An 18,707-nucleotide genomic window follows, 5' to 3' on the forward strand; every position below is an offset into this window, starting at 1 on the left:
TGACAGACTATGCTTTCCCATAAGGCAGATCTGGGCGTTGGAAGGACTGGTGGCGGTGCTTGCAGCTACCGTATTTGGAGGGTCTCCACACATTTTGCCAGCTGAGTCCTAATACTGCTGTTAGTGTATTTGACTAACGCTGAGGAGTAGAGGAGGTATGGACAATGAAAGTATAGAAACAGCACAGACTTGTCGAAGTCCCTGATTAGTAAAATGGGTTTCCTCTTCACTTTGAAGTTTGAGAGGGTCCTCAGATAGGGATAATCTTTTCTTCTTTTTTTTTTTTTTAAGATTTCTTTGATTTGTTTATTTGAGAGAGAAAGCACAAGCAGAGGGAGGGGCAGAGGGAGAGAATCTCAAGCAGACTCCATGCTGAGTGTGGAGCCTGATGCGGGGCTCAGTGCCAAGACCTTGAGATCACGACCTGGGCAGAATCCAAGAATTGGATGCTTAACTGACTGCACCACCCAGGCGCCCCGAGGGTAATCTTCTTCTAACAGAATTTTAGCCACAGGAGAGGCATTTGCCAGTGTAAAAGCTTTGGTCAGTGGGAAAACACAAGCCATGAATAAAACATTTATCCCCAACATCCATGAGATGGGGAAACTATATAAAATCCATTTATCTGAACAGCTTTCTCTGGATTGTACTTTGGGTGGGTGGGACAAGTGAGGTGGACAGTTTTTGTGGCCTTGTTAATATTTCCCCACTGGTACTCGTTCGTGAATGCTGTCATTTTGTCAGTAGATCAACTGTTTAATGCATGTACAGTGGTAAATAGCAAAAACTTTAGAATTTCTGGTAGGGCTGGATTGTTACTTGGTCCAAACCAGAGTTCTCTTTTTATCAAACCATTGAACAATTGTTACATTTCCAATATTGTTTTTTCCTCTCTCGGGTCAATTGGGTCTCTCTGGTCAGTTTTTCCAAATTCTCATTGGTGAGAACATCCCTTTGGAATATGACAGAGGTTTGGCTACTGGTTCCCTTGAAAGTGTGGTTTTTGGTTTTGTTTTTTGTGAAACTGTCAGCAAGGTCGTTTCCTTTGAATTCTAGGGAATTGCGTCTGGAATGCTCATGGAACTTAACAGCCCGAGCAGCCAGTAAAAGTATGGCATCCAGTAAATTATGGACATAGGAGCCCTTTAAGATTGTATCCCCATTGGAGGCAAGGGTACCTCCTTGTTCTCATACTGTTCCAAAGTCACGAGCTCACCAAAGGCGTATGGACTATCGGTGTAAATGTTTGCCGTTTTGCCCTTTGCTAAGGAACCAGCTTGAGTGAGGGCGTGTAGCTGCCCGTTGGGCTGACACAGCCGGGGGCGAAAGTGCTGCTCATTGTCCACAGAAGGACTTGCGTGAGTAGCATACCCAGCACGGCAGTTACCATTTTCCTCTTTATCAACGGGAATACTAAGAATGCCCTATAGAGTGGCGCCTGGGTGGCTAAGTCGTTAAGCGTCCGCCTGCGGCTCAGGTCAGGCTCAGGTCATGATCCCAGCGTTCTGGGATCGAGCCCCGCATCGGGCTTCCTGCTTAGCGGGAGGCCTGCTTCTCCCTCTCCCACTCCCCTGCTTGTGTTCCCTCTCTCTAGGCCTCTCTCTCTGTCAAATAAATAAATAAAATCTTAAAAAAAAAAAGAATGCCCTATATAGATTAATTCCAGTGAAAAGAATCTGCTTTCAGTGGAAATGAATCTCAGTAGCATATGGGAGTTAGGGACAGCAGGGTGCCCTGGGATAGCAGTGTTACTTGCTGCTCAGAGGTCCTGGGCTAACTTCTGTTCTTGGCCACTGGGTTTTCTTACAGGTAAAACAGGAGCATTCCAGGGACTCGTGTAGGAAGTAATGAGGCCTGAGCCTTGTGATCTTCTGTTATGGGCTTAATGCCTTGAAGTGCTTGGGTGTCTTTGTTTATACAGTGTTGATTAACGCTGAGGAGAGGTTTTGCGAGATCTCTTTGAATCCCGCTGGGAGGTGCACTGTGGATTCTGCCAGTTATCATCGCTTGAAGATTTTGCCCGTAAAGAGAGAAGTAACTGAGCCGGTCGGAGTCAATAATCAGTGTCTCCAGACTCGACTATAGCGCCATCAGGAAGGAACACATAAAGATGTCAAAAGCTCATCTAATTTTTCTGGTGGGCTGTTTTGGTTACTACTAACAAATTCTAGAATTATTTACCCCTTTTGGGAGAAAGAAATTCCAGCCTGATACTTTTCTAAAAAAATCTCAGCCCAGCAAGTGCATAGCGGTGGAAGAACGAAGGAGACAGTGTTGTATACATCTCTGAAAGGGTCTAGACAAAGGGCATGGGTTCAGAGACAGGAACGTGTTGAGGTTTAGGAGACCCCTACTATTTGAGCTGTTTTAGTACTCGGCAGTGGAGGCTACGTTATGGCAGTGGGGTCCAGTGCTGAGAGTATAGCTCTGATGTCAGTACGGACAAAGAGATTAATTCCTGATCTGGAGAGCGGTCTCCCCAGGCCAGTTAAGAGTGAGGGTTGGGAAGAGCCCCTGTAGTTCCTTGGAGCCTCATCCCTGGGACGTGGAGTCCCGGAAAGGCTGGCTATGGGCTTGAAGGCTCCTGAAGTGCTTAAGTTTGTCACAAGCTTTTTTCCTGTATCCTGGCTCTTTGCAATAATAGCAGAAACTGGGAGGTTTTTGATTTGTTTAGGAGCCTTCATTTGCCAAAGTTGGAAATTAAGAATTTCAGCGGTCTTTCTCTTAGGTTACTTACCTGGATGCGAGCCAGCCGCTCTGGCAAGTTAAATCTGGAGTGGACACAGTTTCCTATTCCATCCTGGTCCTTTTTAACTAAAGGAGAAAAACTAGCCCATTAACAAACAGAATTAAATGCTACCCAGGTGGATTCACATCTAAAGGAAGACCAGAACTTTCTTTAAAAACATTCTGGAGGGCGTCTGGATGGCTCAGTTGGTTAGGAGTCTGCCTTTGGCTCAGGTTCTGATCCCAGGGTTCTGATCGAGCCCCACATTGGGGTCCCTGCACAGTGGGGAGTCTGCTTCTCCCTCTCCCTGCTGCTCCCCCCGTCAAATAATTAAATCTTAAAAAAACAACCGATTTTGGACTCGACTGTAATAGTCATGAACAGGTTCATCAGGCTTCGTTTGCAAACCTGAACTTTACTCCTATCAGCAGGCTTAGGAAAAGCCACTGTAATTGCTCTTGAACATTTCCCAATGAGTGTTGGAGCACCTTGCCAAAAGTGAGGGGTTAGGTGATCTAAATCCCCTTCGGGATGTTCCCATTGGGCTAGTTTCATCCAGTGTTTGGCCAGGCCCTCACCAAGGAGCATGTGGACTAATTAATAAAAATCTGAGAAACCAGGTTGATAAGGTTGATATGTTAAATTCTTTAGCAATCTATAGGGCCCTCAGTTACTTTAGGAAACTAATAACTATGGCTGGCAGTTTGGCCTTAGTCCAAGAAACATAAGAAACTTGGGGTTTATTGAGATCCTCAGAAGACTAAACTTTAAAGGGGCAAAGGTTTAATAGGTTGAAGAGAGGAGACAGTGGGGAGAGGTTTGGAGGAAAAGTGAAGTTTGGCAGAAAGAATAGAGGAAAATGGCGCTGGAGCTGGGGCCTGAGCACAGGTGGCTGCCTCCTGTCTGGAAACAAGGGTGGGGATGGGGGTGGGTGGGAGGCTTCAGAAGCAATTTTGACTTCTTTCTACTGTGTGCCTCAGTTAATTTCAAAGTAGTATTTTGCAGAGACAAACCTAGAATCCTGACATTTGGGAGCCTCAAGGTACTGATTAAAATAGACATCCCATTCAGTTTTTTCCCCTTTTTTTAGGGGCCACAGCTTTCTAATTTAGAGTAAGACAAGTTTGGGGAGAAAAAGTGCCTCATAATGGCCACTGACATTCTAAATTACTTTTAGTTAAGTCCATTTAGTTAGAAATGTACATGAGAAGGGAGTGTAGTTTCTAAACAAAAAAACTGGCCAGCGTCTCAGAAGGGGGGGGTGCATTTGTATGACTGGGATCCCATTTCTTAGGTGTTTTTTGTTTGTTTCTCTAGAGCAAAAAGAAAAGTTCCTAAACAGCAAAGTTTCAACAGGAATAGCCTGGTCCCAACGGAGTCAGACTGAAGGCCAGCACAGTTCCAACAGAACAGTCGGTTCCTAAAAAAGGAGTCAGACCAAAGGCCAGACAAGTACTCTCAGAAAGGACAAGGCCTTAAAACAGGTCCCGAATAAAGCCTGGAAAGCTCAAGCATCGAGCGCAGAACTCGAAATCCAGAAGAAAACTTACCCTCAAACTTCAAGGTCAGTGAGAAAGCAGTGAGCATGACTGGCCCCGTGGGTCCCGACACGTGTTCGCTGCCCAGCCTTACAGCTGTTGGGGGTCATCTGTGACCCCCACTTCCGATCACCAGATAATGGTAATCTTGGGAATAAAACTGCCACTGACTTTACCAGCAGCAGTGGGTTCATTCCGGAATAGCAGAGAACTGTAATTCAGAACAAGCAAGTTATGGCAAAACCATCTAAGTTCACAAAACAAAGGAGAGGACTGCTCCTTTCCAGAGGAAGGGGGGAAGCTGGGAGGGCTGTTAAAAAGCAAAAAGCCCATTGGAGTAAGGATAGTGGCCTCTCATCGGCTGACTGGTACCAGTCAATCATCGGCTGGATTGTTGCTGGGGTGAAAGGGTAGGAAGGTAACGTCAGAGTAGTACGTCTGTTTCTTCCTGTTGGGTGTGAAATTCAAGAGCAGTCATAGGGCGTGAGAGCGCTCCTGCTGGCCATGACTCCACTCTAAGCAGTGTTTCCTTTTATTTTCACAGTGTCAAAGTCTGGAGCAAATCAATTAAATGTTTATCTGAATTCTTTCTCTTAAAAAAAAAAAAGATTATTTACTTTAGAGAGAGCGTGAGCGGGCAGGCGTGGGCATAGTGGGGGGAGGGGCAGAGGGAGAGAATCTTCAAGCCAACTCCCTGCTGAGCACGGAGCTGGCGGCAGGGGCTCCATCTCACCACCCTGAGGCCATGACGTGAGCGGAAGCTGCGAGTTGGACACTTAACCAACCGAGCCACCCAGGAGCCCCATAGGTGAATTATTTCTTGAGAGAAGGAGGTGAAGGCCAGTGTTCATTCACTGCACCTTTACATTGGCAGTGACTTGTGGACATGGTTTGGCTTCTGTGGCCTTTTTCCTGAGGGACGTGTTCTCTTTCATTCTTTGTCCTGATCTGGTTAATGGCTCCAGCTCTTGCCTCTTGCCCTATGGAGGGCCTGTAGATGGCCCATAATGCAACGTCCTTGTGGGTTCCCTGTCCAAATACACGTGAGTCCTTTGCTCTTGACCACCGCCTCCCCCAGCCATACCCAGCCGTAGGGGTGGGCTCTTCCAGATACCCAGTGTGAGGGTTGGGGTGTAGCCTCTAGCTTTGCATGACCCCCAAAGGCCAACAGGAGCACCTGAGACTGGGAGATGGGCAGATCTGAGAATAATTGTGTCCCACAAATGTGCATGGCTCCCTGGCGTCAGAAAGCATGTCTTCCACCAGTGCTGGTCTTGGCCTCCTTTTCACTTGCATGTGGGAGCCTCGCCCTTCCTACAGAGGAGTTGGTCGTCTATTCTTGTTTTTTATCTCCTCTACATTGAAGAACCAAGATAAAATTGCCAGATTTCATTGTTTTTTACCCTATAAAATGACCATTTCATTTGGTTCTAGCTGACATTGTGTGTAACCACGCACATGCACAAGCAAATGCATTATTATATTGTTGAGACTGTTCTGCAGGACCTCTCATCCTCTTCGTGTTGTGTATATTCCACTTCACGAGCGTAATCTTTTGAACTCAATCCCCAGTAGCCTTTTGTCTGGTCAGCTGTTTATGATGGGTTACTTACTTTGAAATAGGTGCCGAAGAGGAGCTCTAATCTTTTGTGTAATTGTCAAATACACATTCTCTTTCCTTCTTTCTCTCTTGGCCACCGAATGCTAAGAAACTATTTTATTTTCAAAGCTTCTTTTTCTTTATATATGTTTTACAAGAGCTCTTTCTATATGAATGCCATTGAAACCATGTGGCCTATGGGGAGAACCGGTCTGCCTGGCTGTCTCTTACTCCCCAGACTTTATTCTCTCATCCACTTACGTCGGGATCAACACGGTGCACTACCGACTTCTCAGCATAGTTGTGTGGATGAAAGAGAGAATGTGAATGTTCTGAGAATGGTCGTGTGCCGAGGGAAGGCCTGTGCAGTAGTCGTATTAGCGGTCGTAGAAATAACAAGAGAGTCCTTGAAAACTTCTAGGTATACTTCATCAGCTAACTGTCTTCTCTTTTTTCCCAAGATTTTATTTATTTATTTATTTGAGAGCTTGCACGGTGGAGTGGAGGGAGGGGCAGAGGGAAACCCAAGCAGACTTGGCACTGAGCCAGAGCCAACTTGGGGCTCCGTCTCATGACCCTGAGAACACAACCTGAGCTGAAACCAAGAGTCAGACGCTTAACCAAGTGTGCCACCCAGGTGCCCCGGCTAACTTTATTCTTGTAGGAAAGGCGCTAATATAAGTATTTGCTTAAAAAGAATTCATGAACTAGACTGCCCTATTTGCCTGATCAATGAGCTCTTGTGATCAGTGGGCTCTGGGTGGGAGAGCTGAACTCTGAGGTTGGAGGACTGACCCTGGGGACCTCTCAGTGCCTTGGCAAGTCTCTATGATAAGGAAAGCTCCAGAGTCTGCTGCCCAGGCTCCATGCTGAGAAAGGAGCAGCCTGGGTGAGTGTGGTTGGGATGGGCAAGGTGTGAGCTTGGCTGCTGTGGCTGGAGAGTGCCTTAGAGCCAGGTCCCAGGATGGCTCCCTTAGTTCTTTCCTGAGGGTCCCAGAGGGGGTGTCCCTGCAGGGAACAGCTGCCTACCCTGTGTGTATGTGTGTCCTCTTCCAGGCTGCTGACTTGGGACACCGACAGAGCCGGAAGCAAGTCGGAGCCCTGCCAGGCCACCTGTGCCATGGATTGTAAGGTCAGCCCTTGGGCTTCTCCTGGAGGAATGCTTTGGGAGGGGGGCGAACACGACTGCAGCCAGTTTGTTCTTCACGTGTGTGCTGTCAGTGCGGACCCTGCTGACGGCGTCTTTGACAGTGCTGCAGAGAGGAGCCTCACGTTCACAAGTCACTGGAGTGCAGTGAAGACAAGACAGCAAAGATCTGTCTTGGCCCCTCGTCCTCTTCCCTCTCCCTTATGCCTGACCACTCACTGGAAAGGGCAAGGCAGCTTTCTGATTCAGGACCACTTAGAAGCTCTAAGTAAAATGATTTCTCAGCATTCTTGGAAGCAATCACCCTGAGGTCATGTAGGCCATCCCCTGGCTTCAGCAGGCTGATACCTAGATTGCCTTGTCTGTACTCATCATTTAACTAGCTGGAAGAGAAAATCTTGGCATCTCCAGTCAAAAGCTCTTTTATTCATGTACTTACTGTATAGTCTTTCTGCTTCCCTTCCTTGCCAACTTCTGTAGGGCCCCAGCCCCAGGGGCTCCTCTGTGTCCACACTGCACATCAGCCTTTTGTGCTCACCAGCCATTGCGGGAGGTATCTGCAGAAAATCTAAGGATTTGCTGGTTAGTGAACTCGGTGGCCCCCCGTTTCTAAATCCCTAAGCACAGCAACACCTGACACCTGTCAGGTTCTCAAGGTGTGGTTGAATAGCCTCCTAAAGGGTGGAAACACCGCGGTGTTTCAGCTTGGTAGCCGGAGGGCCAGAGACACGGTAGGCTCAGCAGAGATGGTAGCTGCCTGGCCAACAGATTTCAGCAGTGCCTCTGTCCTGATAAAGGTCTATTCTCAGTATCCAAAATTCCCTTCCATTCGGTGCCATTTAAACCTGCCCATTCTTGTCTTATAAGTGTATGTATGTATGTATTAAGATTTCCCTTAGTTTTTCTTGTAGGGCAGGTCTACTGCTGTACTGTGGTTTATCTTATTTGTTTATTTAATTTTTTTTAAGTAGTCTCCACAGGGCTTGAACTCACGGCCCTGAGATGAAGACCTGCGCTGAGATCAAGAGCCAGACACTTAACCGACCAAGCCACCCTGGTGTCCCTATTTCTTTCTTTCTTTTAAGTAAACCCAGCGCCCAAGTGGGGCTCGAACTCGGGATGCCAAGATCGAGAGCTGCGTGCTCCACCTACAGAGCCAGCCGGGCGTCCCCATTCTTGTCCTTTAACTTGCCACCGTGGCGTCCTTCCTGTGTCGTTGCGATGTCTGCATTAAGAGCAGCGTTGCATGTCACACTGGCACTTGAACTGCCACGAGTGCTTTTGTCCACCTTGTCTGTTCTCCTGAAACCTGCCAGTGGAGGAAGGGGGACAGAATTACTCTTAGCTTTTCTCTTTTTTCAACTTCAGGGTGAGAAAACAAAGACACAAGTTGCTCAGGATCCCGTGAAGCTGGGCTTCACAGTGAAACACGGAGCAATTTCCTCTTACATTTCAGAGTTTGGCCCCCATCACAGTTTTTATCCTGTTGTAGATTTTTCTGACTTTTTTCCTTTGAGGTTTTTCCAGTTTTTAAAAAATTGTGATAGAATACATAGCATAAAATTTACCATTTTAACCTTTTTTTAAGAACACAATTCACTAGCATTAAGCACATTCACGTTGTGGTGACACCATCACCACCGTCCACCTCCAGAACTTTTCAGCTGTTTAACTGAAACTCTGTCGCCTTTAAATACTAACTCCCATCCTCCTGTCCCCATCTCTGGCAGCCCCCTCTCCACTCTCCGTCTCTATGACTCTGACTACTAGCCATCCCTCAGAGAAGGGGAGTCAGGCAGTATCTGTCCTGTTGTGTGTCTGACTTACTGCATGTAGCATCATGTCTTGTGTTTGATTTTTGATTTGGGTTTGTTTTGTTTTGGTTTTTGCTGTTATGGTACTGTTTATCCACATTTTAGCATTCTTTTTTTTTTATTATTATTTGACAGAAAGAAACAGAGCACAAGTCGGGGTAGGGCAGGCAGAGGGAGAGGGAGAAGCAGACTCCCCGCTGAGCAGGAGCCTGATGCAGGGCTGAGCCGAAGGCAGACGCTTAACCGACTGAGCCACCCAGGTGCCCTTTGATCATTTCTCTTAACATACTTTTTCCTGTGATTTAAAAGGATAAATAGCTGTCAAATCTTATATCTTATGAAACATCCATTTCAACTTTTATCACTAGAAGATCAGAAAGAGTCACAGGGGGGCACCTGGGTAGCTCAGTAAATAGAGCGTCCAACTCAGCTCAGGTCGTGAGATCCAGCCCCATGTTGGGCCCCGTGCTCGGCGGGGAGTCTGCTTGAGATTCTCTCTCCCTCTCCCTCTGCCCCTCCCACTCATTCTCTCTCTCTCTCAAATCTTTTTTTTAAAAAAACTCACAGTTTCATATTTGGTTTGTCACAAACTCTATTTGTTCCTGGAATTAAATACTGTCAGCTCTGAGCCTACTTTCTTTTCTTTTTTTTTTTTTTTTAAAGATTTTATTTATTTATTTGACAGAGAGAGAGACAGCCAGCGAGAGAGGGAACACAGGCAGGGGGAGTGGGAGAGGAAGAAGCAGGCTCACAGCGGAGGAGCCTGATGTGGGGCTCGATCCCGCAACGCTGGGATCACGCCCTGAGCCGAAGGCAGACACCCAACCGCCGTGCCACCCAGGTGCCCCTGAGCCTACTTTCTATACGTGGTTTAGTCTGGGCTGTTCTTGACCTGCGCATCTAACGACGTCTGTCCAACTGTTTTCTAACCAGCTGGTACCGTCCGTTTGAGTGTGTGGTAACTCAGCCCACAGCCCCGCCCTGGCCCTCCTTTCTTCTCTCCTCGCCAGAACATCTCCTCCAGGTAGAAATGAAGGATGCGCTTGAGTTTCTAAGCTGTCTTGTGCCACCTGGCCTCACCACACCGGAATTGTAAGGATTCGATATAGTGAGGCTTTACATGATATTTTCCCTCCTTTAAGAAATAATTCTGGAGAAGGAAAGGCTGCATAACAATACATAAGCACCTTGTTTTATGCATTTCATTTATTTAAAACAATCTGCCCTCTAAAAATTGTCCTAAAACTTTTCTGAATTTTTTAAATGAAAAATATTCAGGACTTAGAAGACAGAAATAAATATTACCAGCTTCTTCTGAGCTTCTCTTACAGCCAAGTATGTGCGTTTTACATTTACCTGGGAGATCTTAGTATCCCTAGCCTCCTGGATGATTCCCTCTTTCATCCTAGGTCTTTGCTCTGAGCGCAGCCGGCTGCCGGTCGTACAAGCACTCACCTTTGTTTGCCAAGAACACTGTCGCAGGTGCAGTCAATACCCCAGAAACGTCCTTGCTGGCTCCCAGATGCTCAGCTGAGCTCCTGCGGCAAGTGGTGCTTGGCGCATGGAGAGTTGGCAGGCAGAGCTTGCCAGCCCCTCGTGTTAGAGCGGGAACCGTCCTCATCCGTCTGGGTTGTGTTTCAGGGGCATACCCTCCTGGAGCAAACCGAGACTGCCCAAAGGGAGGCATTATGTGTGGTTGATACTGCCCAGGGTTTATGGAAAATTATCTGGTCGCACAGTACCATCTTAGCCCACAAGGGAGGTTATGAAAAAGAGCTTCTTACCGCTGGATGCTTAGCTGGTAGGGTGGGCTGAAGTTGCTAAAAGATACATGGGAGTTAGCAAAAGCATGTAGGTGTAGGGATGGCATCTAAATGATGATATTTGCTGACTTCCCTAAAACAGCCTTTGGAACTTCCTTCTCTGACAGCAAGCTCAGCCAGCTCAGTGTTTTCAGGATGTCATGCAGATGGTAGATGAACCACTTTCTGCGGAACTGGAGCTTTTTCTTTGGCACCTACAGGGGGCACTGCTTAAAACAGGCACTGCAGACTTGGTCTCTGCCCACTGGGTCCTCTTGTACCCACAGGGTCATTCAGACATTTTAGGCCAGTAAGATGTTTCAGGCCAGAGCCTTTCCACCAGGCTCAGTTGCAGGCAGGGCCTATGGCCCTGGACCGGGTTCCCACATGTCTCCCTAACTCCCTTTTCATCTTAGGTCAGCAATGGTTCAGGCCTCCAGGATGAACACATCACAAACCTGCTGGTGTTTGGCTTCCTCCAAAACTGCTCCAACTCTAATTTCCACAAAGAGTTGGAGGTGCTGGGCCGTGAAGTGTCCATGCCAGCTTACCTGCTGGAGGACTACGACGACGGGCTGCAGACAGACGGCAACCGGTGCAGCTACTTCCTGGAAAGTGGGGAGAGAGGTAGGCATCTGGCACAGCCTTGTCTGCCCCAGATCTGGGCTTTGCTGTCTCCAGGAATGTTTAGGGAATCTAAGTGCTGGAAGGGAGTTTCAGTCCCTCATAGATGTTTGTGTCATATGATGGTTTGGTCTGTACCTGATGGCCCCAGTAGAGCAGGCCTGACTGAGTTTCTGATGAGTTGCAGTCCATTCAGTCTCTTGATGATGACTCTTTGAATCTGTATAGTATCATACACTTTCATGTGTATCATGCTGGGATTGTCTACAACACACCTAGGGCATTGAAGTATTCTGAACCTAATTTCCAAATGAGGAAACAGGCCCAGAGACAGGTAAATGATGAACCCCAAATCCAGAGCAGTGGGGCACCGTCGAGCCAGGATTTGGGGCCAGTCCTCTCTTCTCGAGCTGGGCTCTGTTGTCTTCCTATTGTGCTCCCATGATATGTCCTCCCAGCATATCATGGTTTCCATGCTTCACCTCTCCTCATGCTCATCCCTGTGCTACCCGCTACAACTTCACTTTTTTCTCCTCTTTGCCCTTGGTGCAGCCTCCACAGATGGAGGCCATCCTGAGCTGGAGGCTGAGGGAGCAGGGCTGGGAAGCATGTTGAACATCAGCCTCTCCTAGATTCTGGGCCCATTGGAATTCATGAGGAGCATTTTCAAATGCACAGCCCTTGCACCTGACTCCAGCTGTCTGAGGCAGCATGTTCTAGGGTGGAAGACCCCCAGGTGTTTATGACGTATATGCCCTGGTTAGAATCACTGCCCTAAAAGCCTGAGGCGACTCTGAAGACCTGGACCCAGGCCTCCCGACCTAGGAGAGAGGAGTCAAATCCTCTTGCCACCCAGATATCTCCTGACATAGGAGATTGCCCTGCCCTCCGGTGGCCATGGGGGAGACCAACAGCTGAGCCCCCCTTTGGACCTCCAGCTCTATCTTAATTTGGGTGGATGGCAGGAGCTCCCCCACAAGCCAGGGTGTGCCAGTGACTTTCTGTGCTTTCGAATCCAGCCGCCGCATCTTCTGGGTGGCCCTAAATTTGAGTAAGAGCAACTGGTCCCCTCTGGGAAGGCTTAGGGAGGGGATGGGGGCCAGGAATGGCTTGGCTGTCGGAAGCTGCTGCAGGGGTAACTGCATCCAGAGGCCTCCCCCTGAGCTGTCTTTGCTCTTCTACACCGTTCTTTGCCCTTAGACTGCAAAGCCTGGCTTGACTCAAATAGCATTTGCAAAAGCGATTATGGGGCTGTACACTTAACCTCACCTCTGGTAGAAAACTGACCTGTATGGGGCGCCTGGGTGACTCAGTCGTTAAGCGTCTGCCTTCGGCTCAGGGCGTGATCCCAGCGTTCTGGGATCGAGCCCCATATCAGGCTCCTCTGCTGGGAGCCTGCTTCTTCCTCTCCCACTCCCCCTGCTTGTGTTCCCTCTCTCGCTGGCTGTCTCTCTGTCAAATAAATAAATAAAATCTTAAAAAAAAAAAACAACTGACCTGTAGATTAAGTACCTAACAAGATTTGGAAGCAAAAGGCAGAATAGAGGCTCTGTTGACCAGTCTCATTGGTGAGTTCATTTGTTCAGTTGGATGCTGATTGAATTTGCCAGGACTCCTGAAGTTTGCTGGAACAAAGTGGAAAAGCTTAGAGAAACCAGTCAGGCAGTAAGTACAGCGGGAGCTATGGAGAGGGTGGGTACTCTGAGTCAGGAAAGACCTCACGGCTATGACTGCAGTTGAGAGGGCCTGTGGAGGAAGAGGTACATTTTGGCTCTTTGGAAACTGGGAAGAGGGCATGGCAACAGCGTAAGCAAACACTTGCAGGTGGAAAGACTGGGGCCTGTTAAAGGTACTGTGAATAGTTGGGTTTGGCTAGCGTGTTTGGAGGGGATAGTGCAAGTTAAGGTCCAAGGTGTTTGAGGCTTGGTTGCAGCTGAGCACTTCAGCAGGTGTGAGCCCGTGAAGGAGTAGAGAAGTGACATCCTATCCATACTCCATGGGTCATGCTCAAGACCACAGTGGGGCAGGTGAAACGCTGAGGGCACAGAATTTAAGGAGGCGCTCTCTCCGGGGTCACAGCACACCCCAGCCCTCTCAGAGCCTCTCTCCGGGGTCACAGCACACCCCAGCCCTCTCAGAGCCTCTCTGTCTCTTGCACCTCAACGCGTCGCTTGCCACAGCATATTGTGGAGCGTGGGGAAGGGCCTGGAGGGCAGTGAGAGGGGGCTGGAGCTCACCGTCATGATCCAGATGAGAGCTGACGGAGAACCCACACCCGGGTGGCGGCGCGGGGACGGTAGGACAGACAGGTGTGTCTGCCCTCTGAGATAGGATGTGACAGCTGCTTGAGGATGGCTGCAAGCATTGAGGAGACTGAGATTTCTGTCCTGGGTCAATAAGAATCCAGAGGGCGGTGCAAACACAGAAGAAATATAAGATTTAATGGGAGAAACAACAATAGCTGGCGTCTCTGGAGTACTTACTGGGAGCGAGGCACAACAGGATCCGCTCACTGACTCATTCATTAATATGTGCGGTTGTTTACTGAGCCCCTCCCGTGTGCTGTTTTCAGTGCTGCGTATTTGACAGTAAACAAAACATTTAAAAATCAGAGCTCGTAAGAAGCTTACCTTCTGGCAAGGGAGTCAGACAAAGAACACAGACAGATATAGGGTGTAGTAGTGAGTGCTGAGGGAGGAAAAGAGAGGGCAGGTGGCAGGGCAAGCGGGGGTGTTGATCTCAGACAGAGAGAAGGAGCCATGCTCTCTGCCGGGCGTGCGGCTCTAACTTAGGCTGGTGGCAGAGCCTCTGCCCTAACAATTTCTGAGGCCGACACCTGTTACCTGAGGGGGTAGAGAACTGGCAGCCAGGAAGGTTGCCATCAGATTCAGGCCACAGCTGCCCTTGGTCACGGATGCCCTGGCATCACTGTCCTTTCCACAGACAAATATTGACTCTGTGTGCGGGGGGAGGCCTGCTTCTCAGTCTTCTGCTCACTTAGTCCCTTTCCTGGCCTGGCACTGCACCCCTGCTGCTCTGAACTGCACGTTCCGGGTCTCACACTGGAATAGAGCGTGTGTTCAGCAAGCCCACTGTGGTGAGCTGTGGAAATGGGCCAGCTCTCTTCCATAGCAGAATCCCATTTTTTTCTGGTATGCGGTGGAGTGGGAGGGGTCAGACAGGGCCATTGTCTGAATCAGCTGTGTCTCTGTGCCCCTGCCTCCACATTTAGATTCTCAGGGTCAAGAAGAAATCATCCAGGATATCGCCAGGCAGCTCGCCCAAATAGGGGACGATATGGATCACAGCATCCACCCAGGACTCATGAATAACCTGGCAATGCAGTTTATGAATGTGAACCTGTCGGAAGAAGTAAGTGAGAAAATCCACCACTGCCTTTTCTGGGTTAGTGAGGAAGTGTGAGAACTTTTTTCAGTGGTCAGGCCTTCTTAAATTTTAATTCCAGTGTGGTTAACATAGTCTTATATTAGTGTCAGGTGTACAGTATAGTGATTCAGTAGTTCTCTGTATTACCCAGTGCACATCAAGGTAAGTGTGGTCTTAATGTCCTTCACCTATTTCACCCACCTCCCCACCCACCTCCCCTCTTGTAACCATCTGTTTCTTCTCTGTAGTTAAAAGTCTGTTTTTTGGTTTGTCTCTTTTTTCCCCTTTGTTTGTTTGTTTTGCTTCTTAAATTCCACATATGAGCAAAATCATATGGTATTTATCTTTCTCTGACTGACGTAATTTCACTTAGCATAACACTCTACTCTGTAGCTCCATCCGTGTTGTTGCAAATGACAAGAATTCATTCTTTTTTATGGGTAATATTCCATTGTATTTATACCTAATCTTCTATATCCATTCATCAGCTGATGGACGCTTGGGCTGCTCCGTAGTTTGGCTACTGTAGGTAATGCTGCCATAAACATAAGGGTGCCGAACCAAACCAAACATGACGGCGCATGTATCCCTTCAGTTAGTGTTTTTGCGTTCTTTGGGTAAATATCCAGCAGTGTAATTACTGGGTCACAGGGTAGTTCTATTTTTAATTTTTTGAGGAGCCTCCATACTGTTTTCTAGAGTGGCTGCACCAGTTCGCATTCCCACCAACAGTGCACAAAGGTTCCTTTTTCTCCACATCCTCACCAACATCTGTTGTTCCCTGTGTTGCTGATTTTAGCCATTCTGACAGGTGTGAGGTGATATCTCATTGTGGTTTTGATTTGTATTTCCCTGATGATGAGTGATGATGAGCATCTTTTCATCTGTATGTCTTCTTTGGAGAAATGTCTGTTCACGTCTTCTGCCCATTTTTTAGTTGGATTGTTTTTTAGGGTTGTATAAGTTCTTTATATATTTTGGATACTAATCCTTTATTGCATATCTCATTTGCAAATACCTTTTCCCATTCGGTAGGTTGTCTTTTAGTTTTCAGTTGTTAATTAAACCATGAGGTCTGTCCTCTATCTCCTCTCAGACAGACCAGTGTCCAGTGAGGTGACTGGATTCACGACTGCCTACAAAAGAATTGGAAATAGAATCATAGCATGGTTAGTTGTCTTTCAGAAGAATTAACTTACTTGACATTTAAGAAACTTGAACCTTAAGTCAGAGTTGAGATTTTGGATACAAAAGCCTCTAAACAGATTAACAAAAATGTATATGACTCTTCCATAAATAACTTATTCTTTCTTCAGTTTCAGAGAGTTGAATAAAAATATAAGTAGAGAATGTCTAGTCACAAGAAAAATGACATTTTATTTAGCCTGCTACTCTTAACTTCGTGGTTATAATCAATACACAGATACTGACAGAGCTTCTAACCCTTGCCAGGCACCACAAGGTACTCTATCCCTCCTGAAGAAATGTAGTGGGAGAGGGAACCGCCCCAAGGCTGTCAAGTCTATGTCTACAGGAGTTCAGGGGAGAGAAGGGTTCCACCCTTTGACCACCAGCCGAAAATGCAGGCGCTCCTCACTACATAGAAATGTACTCATCCCCCACGCTTGAGTCGGCCAGGTCCGCCCTACCTGAGAGCAGGTCTGTCTCCACTCCACGCGTCTCTCCCTGTCTGGAGCTCTCCGGCAGCTGTCATAGACGTGGTGATGTTCTGCCTCAGGACCTCTCCCACAGTGTTAACCAAACTTTGCATCGGAGTTGATGAGCTTGAAGGTCCTTTCAGATCTAATAGTCTGTGGGCACCTCTCCCACGTAGGCTAGGCGAGAATGTCACATTTAGGCCCCTTCATCGCCTTCCCTGGAGCTAGGTCTGCACCCCTGAGATAGGTCTGAGACATCTTGGGTATTAACTGATTCTTGACTTTAAGTGCTTTAGAGGCAGGAAGGACTGAGGTTCTTCGGCTGCATTATCGAAAGTGAACACACGTGCTCAATAAAAGTGTACTTGGTGAATGAGCGTCTAGCTGTAGGGAGTGAGCTCAGTCTCCCCTCTCCATTGTCTCCCAAAATTAAATCATTTCTCATTCTCTCCTCCAACCTCTTCAGCTGTTTAATAAGTTCCTCCCTGTGAAATGAAAGCATGCTTCTTTCTACGTAACATTGGAGGACTGTTTTCCTCTCGGAGGGCAGAATATTCGCTAACTGGGTTCCGTGTGACCCTGTTTTCACCCATGCAGGACAGAAGGAAGTCCCTCGCCGCTGCGCTGGAGCAGGTCATGCAGACTTACCCTATGGACATGGAGGAGGAGAAGACCATGCTGATATTGGCCATGCTCTTGGCCAAAAAGGTGGCTGATCACACACCATCCTTGCTCCGTGATGTCTTTCGCACAACAGTGAACTTTATTAACCAGAATTTGTTCACCTACGTGAGGAACTTAGTCAGAAATGTAAGAACCGCTGATGTCAGCTCCTTGGTGCTCACTAAGTCCTCTGGGTCTCTGCCTGGCCCCTCTCAGGTCTGGAAACCCGGCAGAACTGCCTGCTGCAGGGCTTCTTTCTTCCTTTCTCCCCATGCTTCTGGTGGCCGAACCACGAAGGCCCTTCTTGCTCAGGTAGAAAGGCTTGGTTTTTCTTCTGTGAGGAAGCTGTGTTGTAGAAGGCGGTGACGAGCACCGCATGCCCTTTGGGCTCCATCAGCACCCTCTACCACCAGAGCCTACTTCATGCTATACTGTTGCAGAACCGGAGTAGGAAGGTGTGGGTAGGTGTGTGGAGCATGAAAGAAAGTGGCAGGACTAAACCCAGCCGAGCTGCTTTCATCTGCTCTCACCCTTGCCCATCACAAACATTAATTATAATTTACATTTTTTTTAAAGATTTTATTTATTTGGGAGAGAGAGAGCACAGGTTGGGAGGGAGGGGCAGAGGGAGAAGCAGGCTTCTCACTGAGCAGGGAGCCTGATGCAGGGCTGGATCCCAAGACCCTGGGATCATGACCTGAGCCGAAGGCAGACGCTTAACTGACTGAACCACCAGGCGCCCCATAATTTACATTTAAAAACATACCAAAAAAGGATGTTGGGGAAAGAGGCCAAAATAGTCAAAAGGGGGGAAAACTATAAAATCTTCCCCATAAAACCTGTCCAAGACATTAAAATAACAGTTCTTCATGCTGCTGCCCAAGAAGGGCCAGACAGTCCTTAAAGTCTGTTGCTTCACTTTAACTAGAAGTTAAGTAGATGTATCTTATCTATAAATTTGAAAATATTAGTGAATGTTTGGGATTTTATGTGACAGAGGCATCACCCAGGCATCTAACCCTGTTAATATTTATTGATAAGTCTCAACACCTTTTTTCTCTGTCTGACATGTTCATTTATGCCAGCATTTTTTTTTTACTTTTTTTGAGAGCGTGTGCAAGCACGCGCGCTCTCACACACACGGAAGTTGGGTGGAGGGGCGGAGGGAGAGGGAGAATCTTTTTTTTTTTAAAGATTTTATTTATTTATTTGACGGAGAGAGAGACAGCCAGCGAGAGAGGGAACACAAGCAGGGGGAGTGGGAGGGGAAGAAGCAGGCTCATAGCGGAGGAGCCTGATGTGGGGCTCGATCCCAGAACGCCGTGATCACGACCCGAGCCGAAGGCAGATGCTTAATGACTGAGCCACCCAGGCACCCCTAGGGGGAGGAGAATCTTAAGCAGGCTCCATGCCCAGTGTGGAGCCTGATGCAGGGCTCAATCTCACAACCCTGAGATTATGACCTGAGCTGAAATCAAGAGTTGGACACTTAACAGGCTGAGCCACCCAGGCACCCCTATGCAGCATTTTAAAACAGGAGACTGAATATATATCTTGAATCAAGTGTATTAAACCAAGCTGAATTGGTGGAAGAAAATAAGCCTGAGAAAGTTCCTGGACAGCTTTCACCAACAACCATTTAAAGGGGAATAAGTGGGCAAGATGTCATTAGCAATCTGTATCAACAGCTTACCAAATATTGAATGGGTGAGGGACATCCGGGGGGCTCGGTCAGTTAAGTGTCTG

General features: G+C 47.7%; 1 protein-coding gene across 5 annotated transcripts in view; it reads left to right on the forward strand.

The window, feature by feature from the left end:
* Positions 1 to 18,707, forward strand: part of BID (BH3 interacting domain death agonist) — a 45,554-nt gene that overhangs the window by 24,538 nt on the left and 2,309 nt on the right. For 2 of the 5 annotated variants that reach the window (XM_045775202.2, XM_087855466.1), the window contains 5 exons: positions 4,046 to 4,292; positions 6,923 to 6,998; positions 11,046 to 11,256; positions 14,486 to 14,625; positions 16,896 to 17,108. In XM_045775202.2, coding sequence (XP_045631158.2) covers positions 6,987 to 6,998; positions 11,046 to 11,256; positions 14,486 to 14,625; positions 16,896 to 17,108 — 576 coding nt within the window. In that variant the 5' untranslated portion in view covers positions 4,046 to 4,292; positions 6,923 to 6,986. The remainder of the gene's footprint in view (positions 1 to 4,045; positions 4,293 to 6,922; positions 6,999 to 11,045; positions 11,257 to 14,485; positions 14,626 to 16,895; positions 17,109 to 18,707) is intronic. The other 3 variants (XM_045775209.2, XM_087855467.1, XM_045775216.2) reach the window with 2 other exon arrangements.

This window comes from Ursus americanus, chromosome 25, assembly GCF_024610735.1.
Source record: "Ursus americanus isolate L20-20 chromosome 25, mUrsAme1.1.p, whole genome shotgun sequence".
In the NCBI taxonomy this organism is placed as follows: domain Eukaryota; kingdom Metazoa; phylum Chordata; class Mammalia; order Carnivora; family Ursidae; genus Ursus; species Ursus americanus.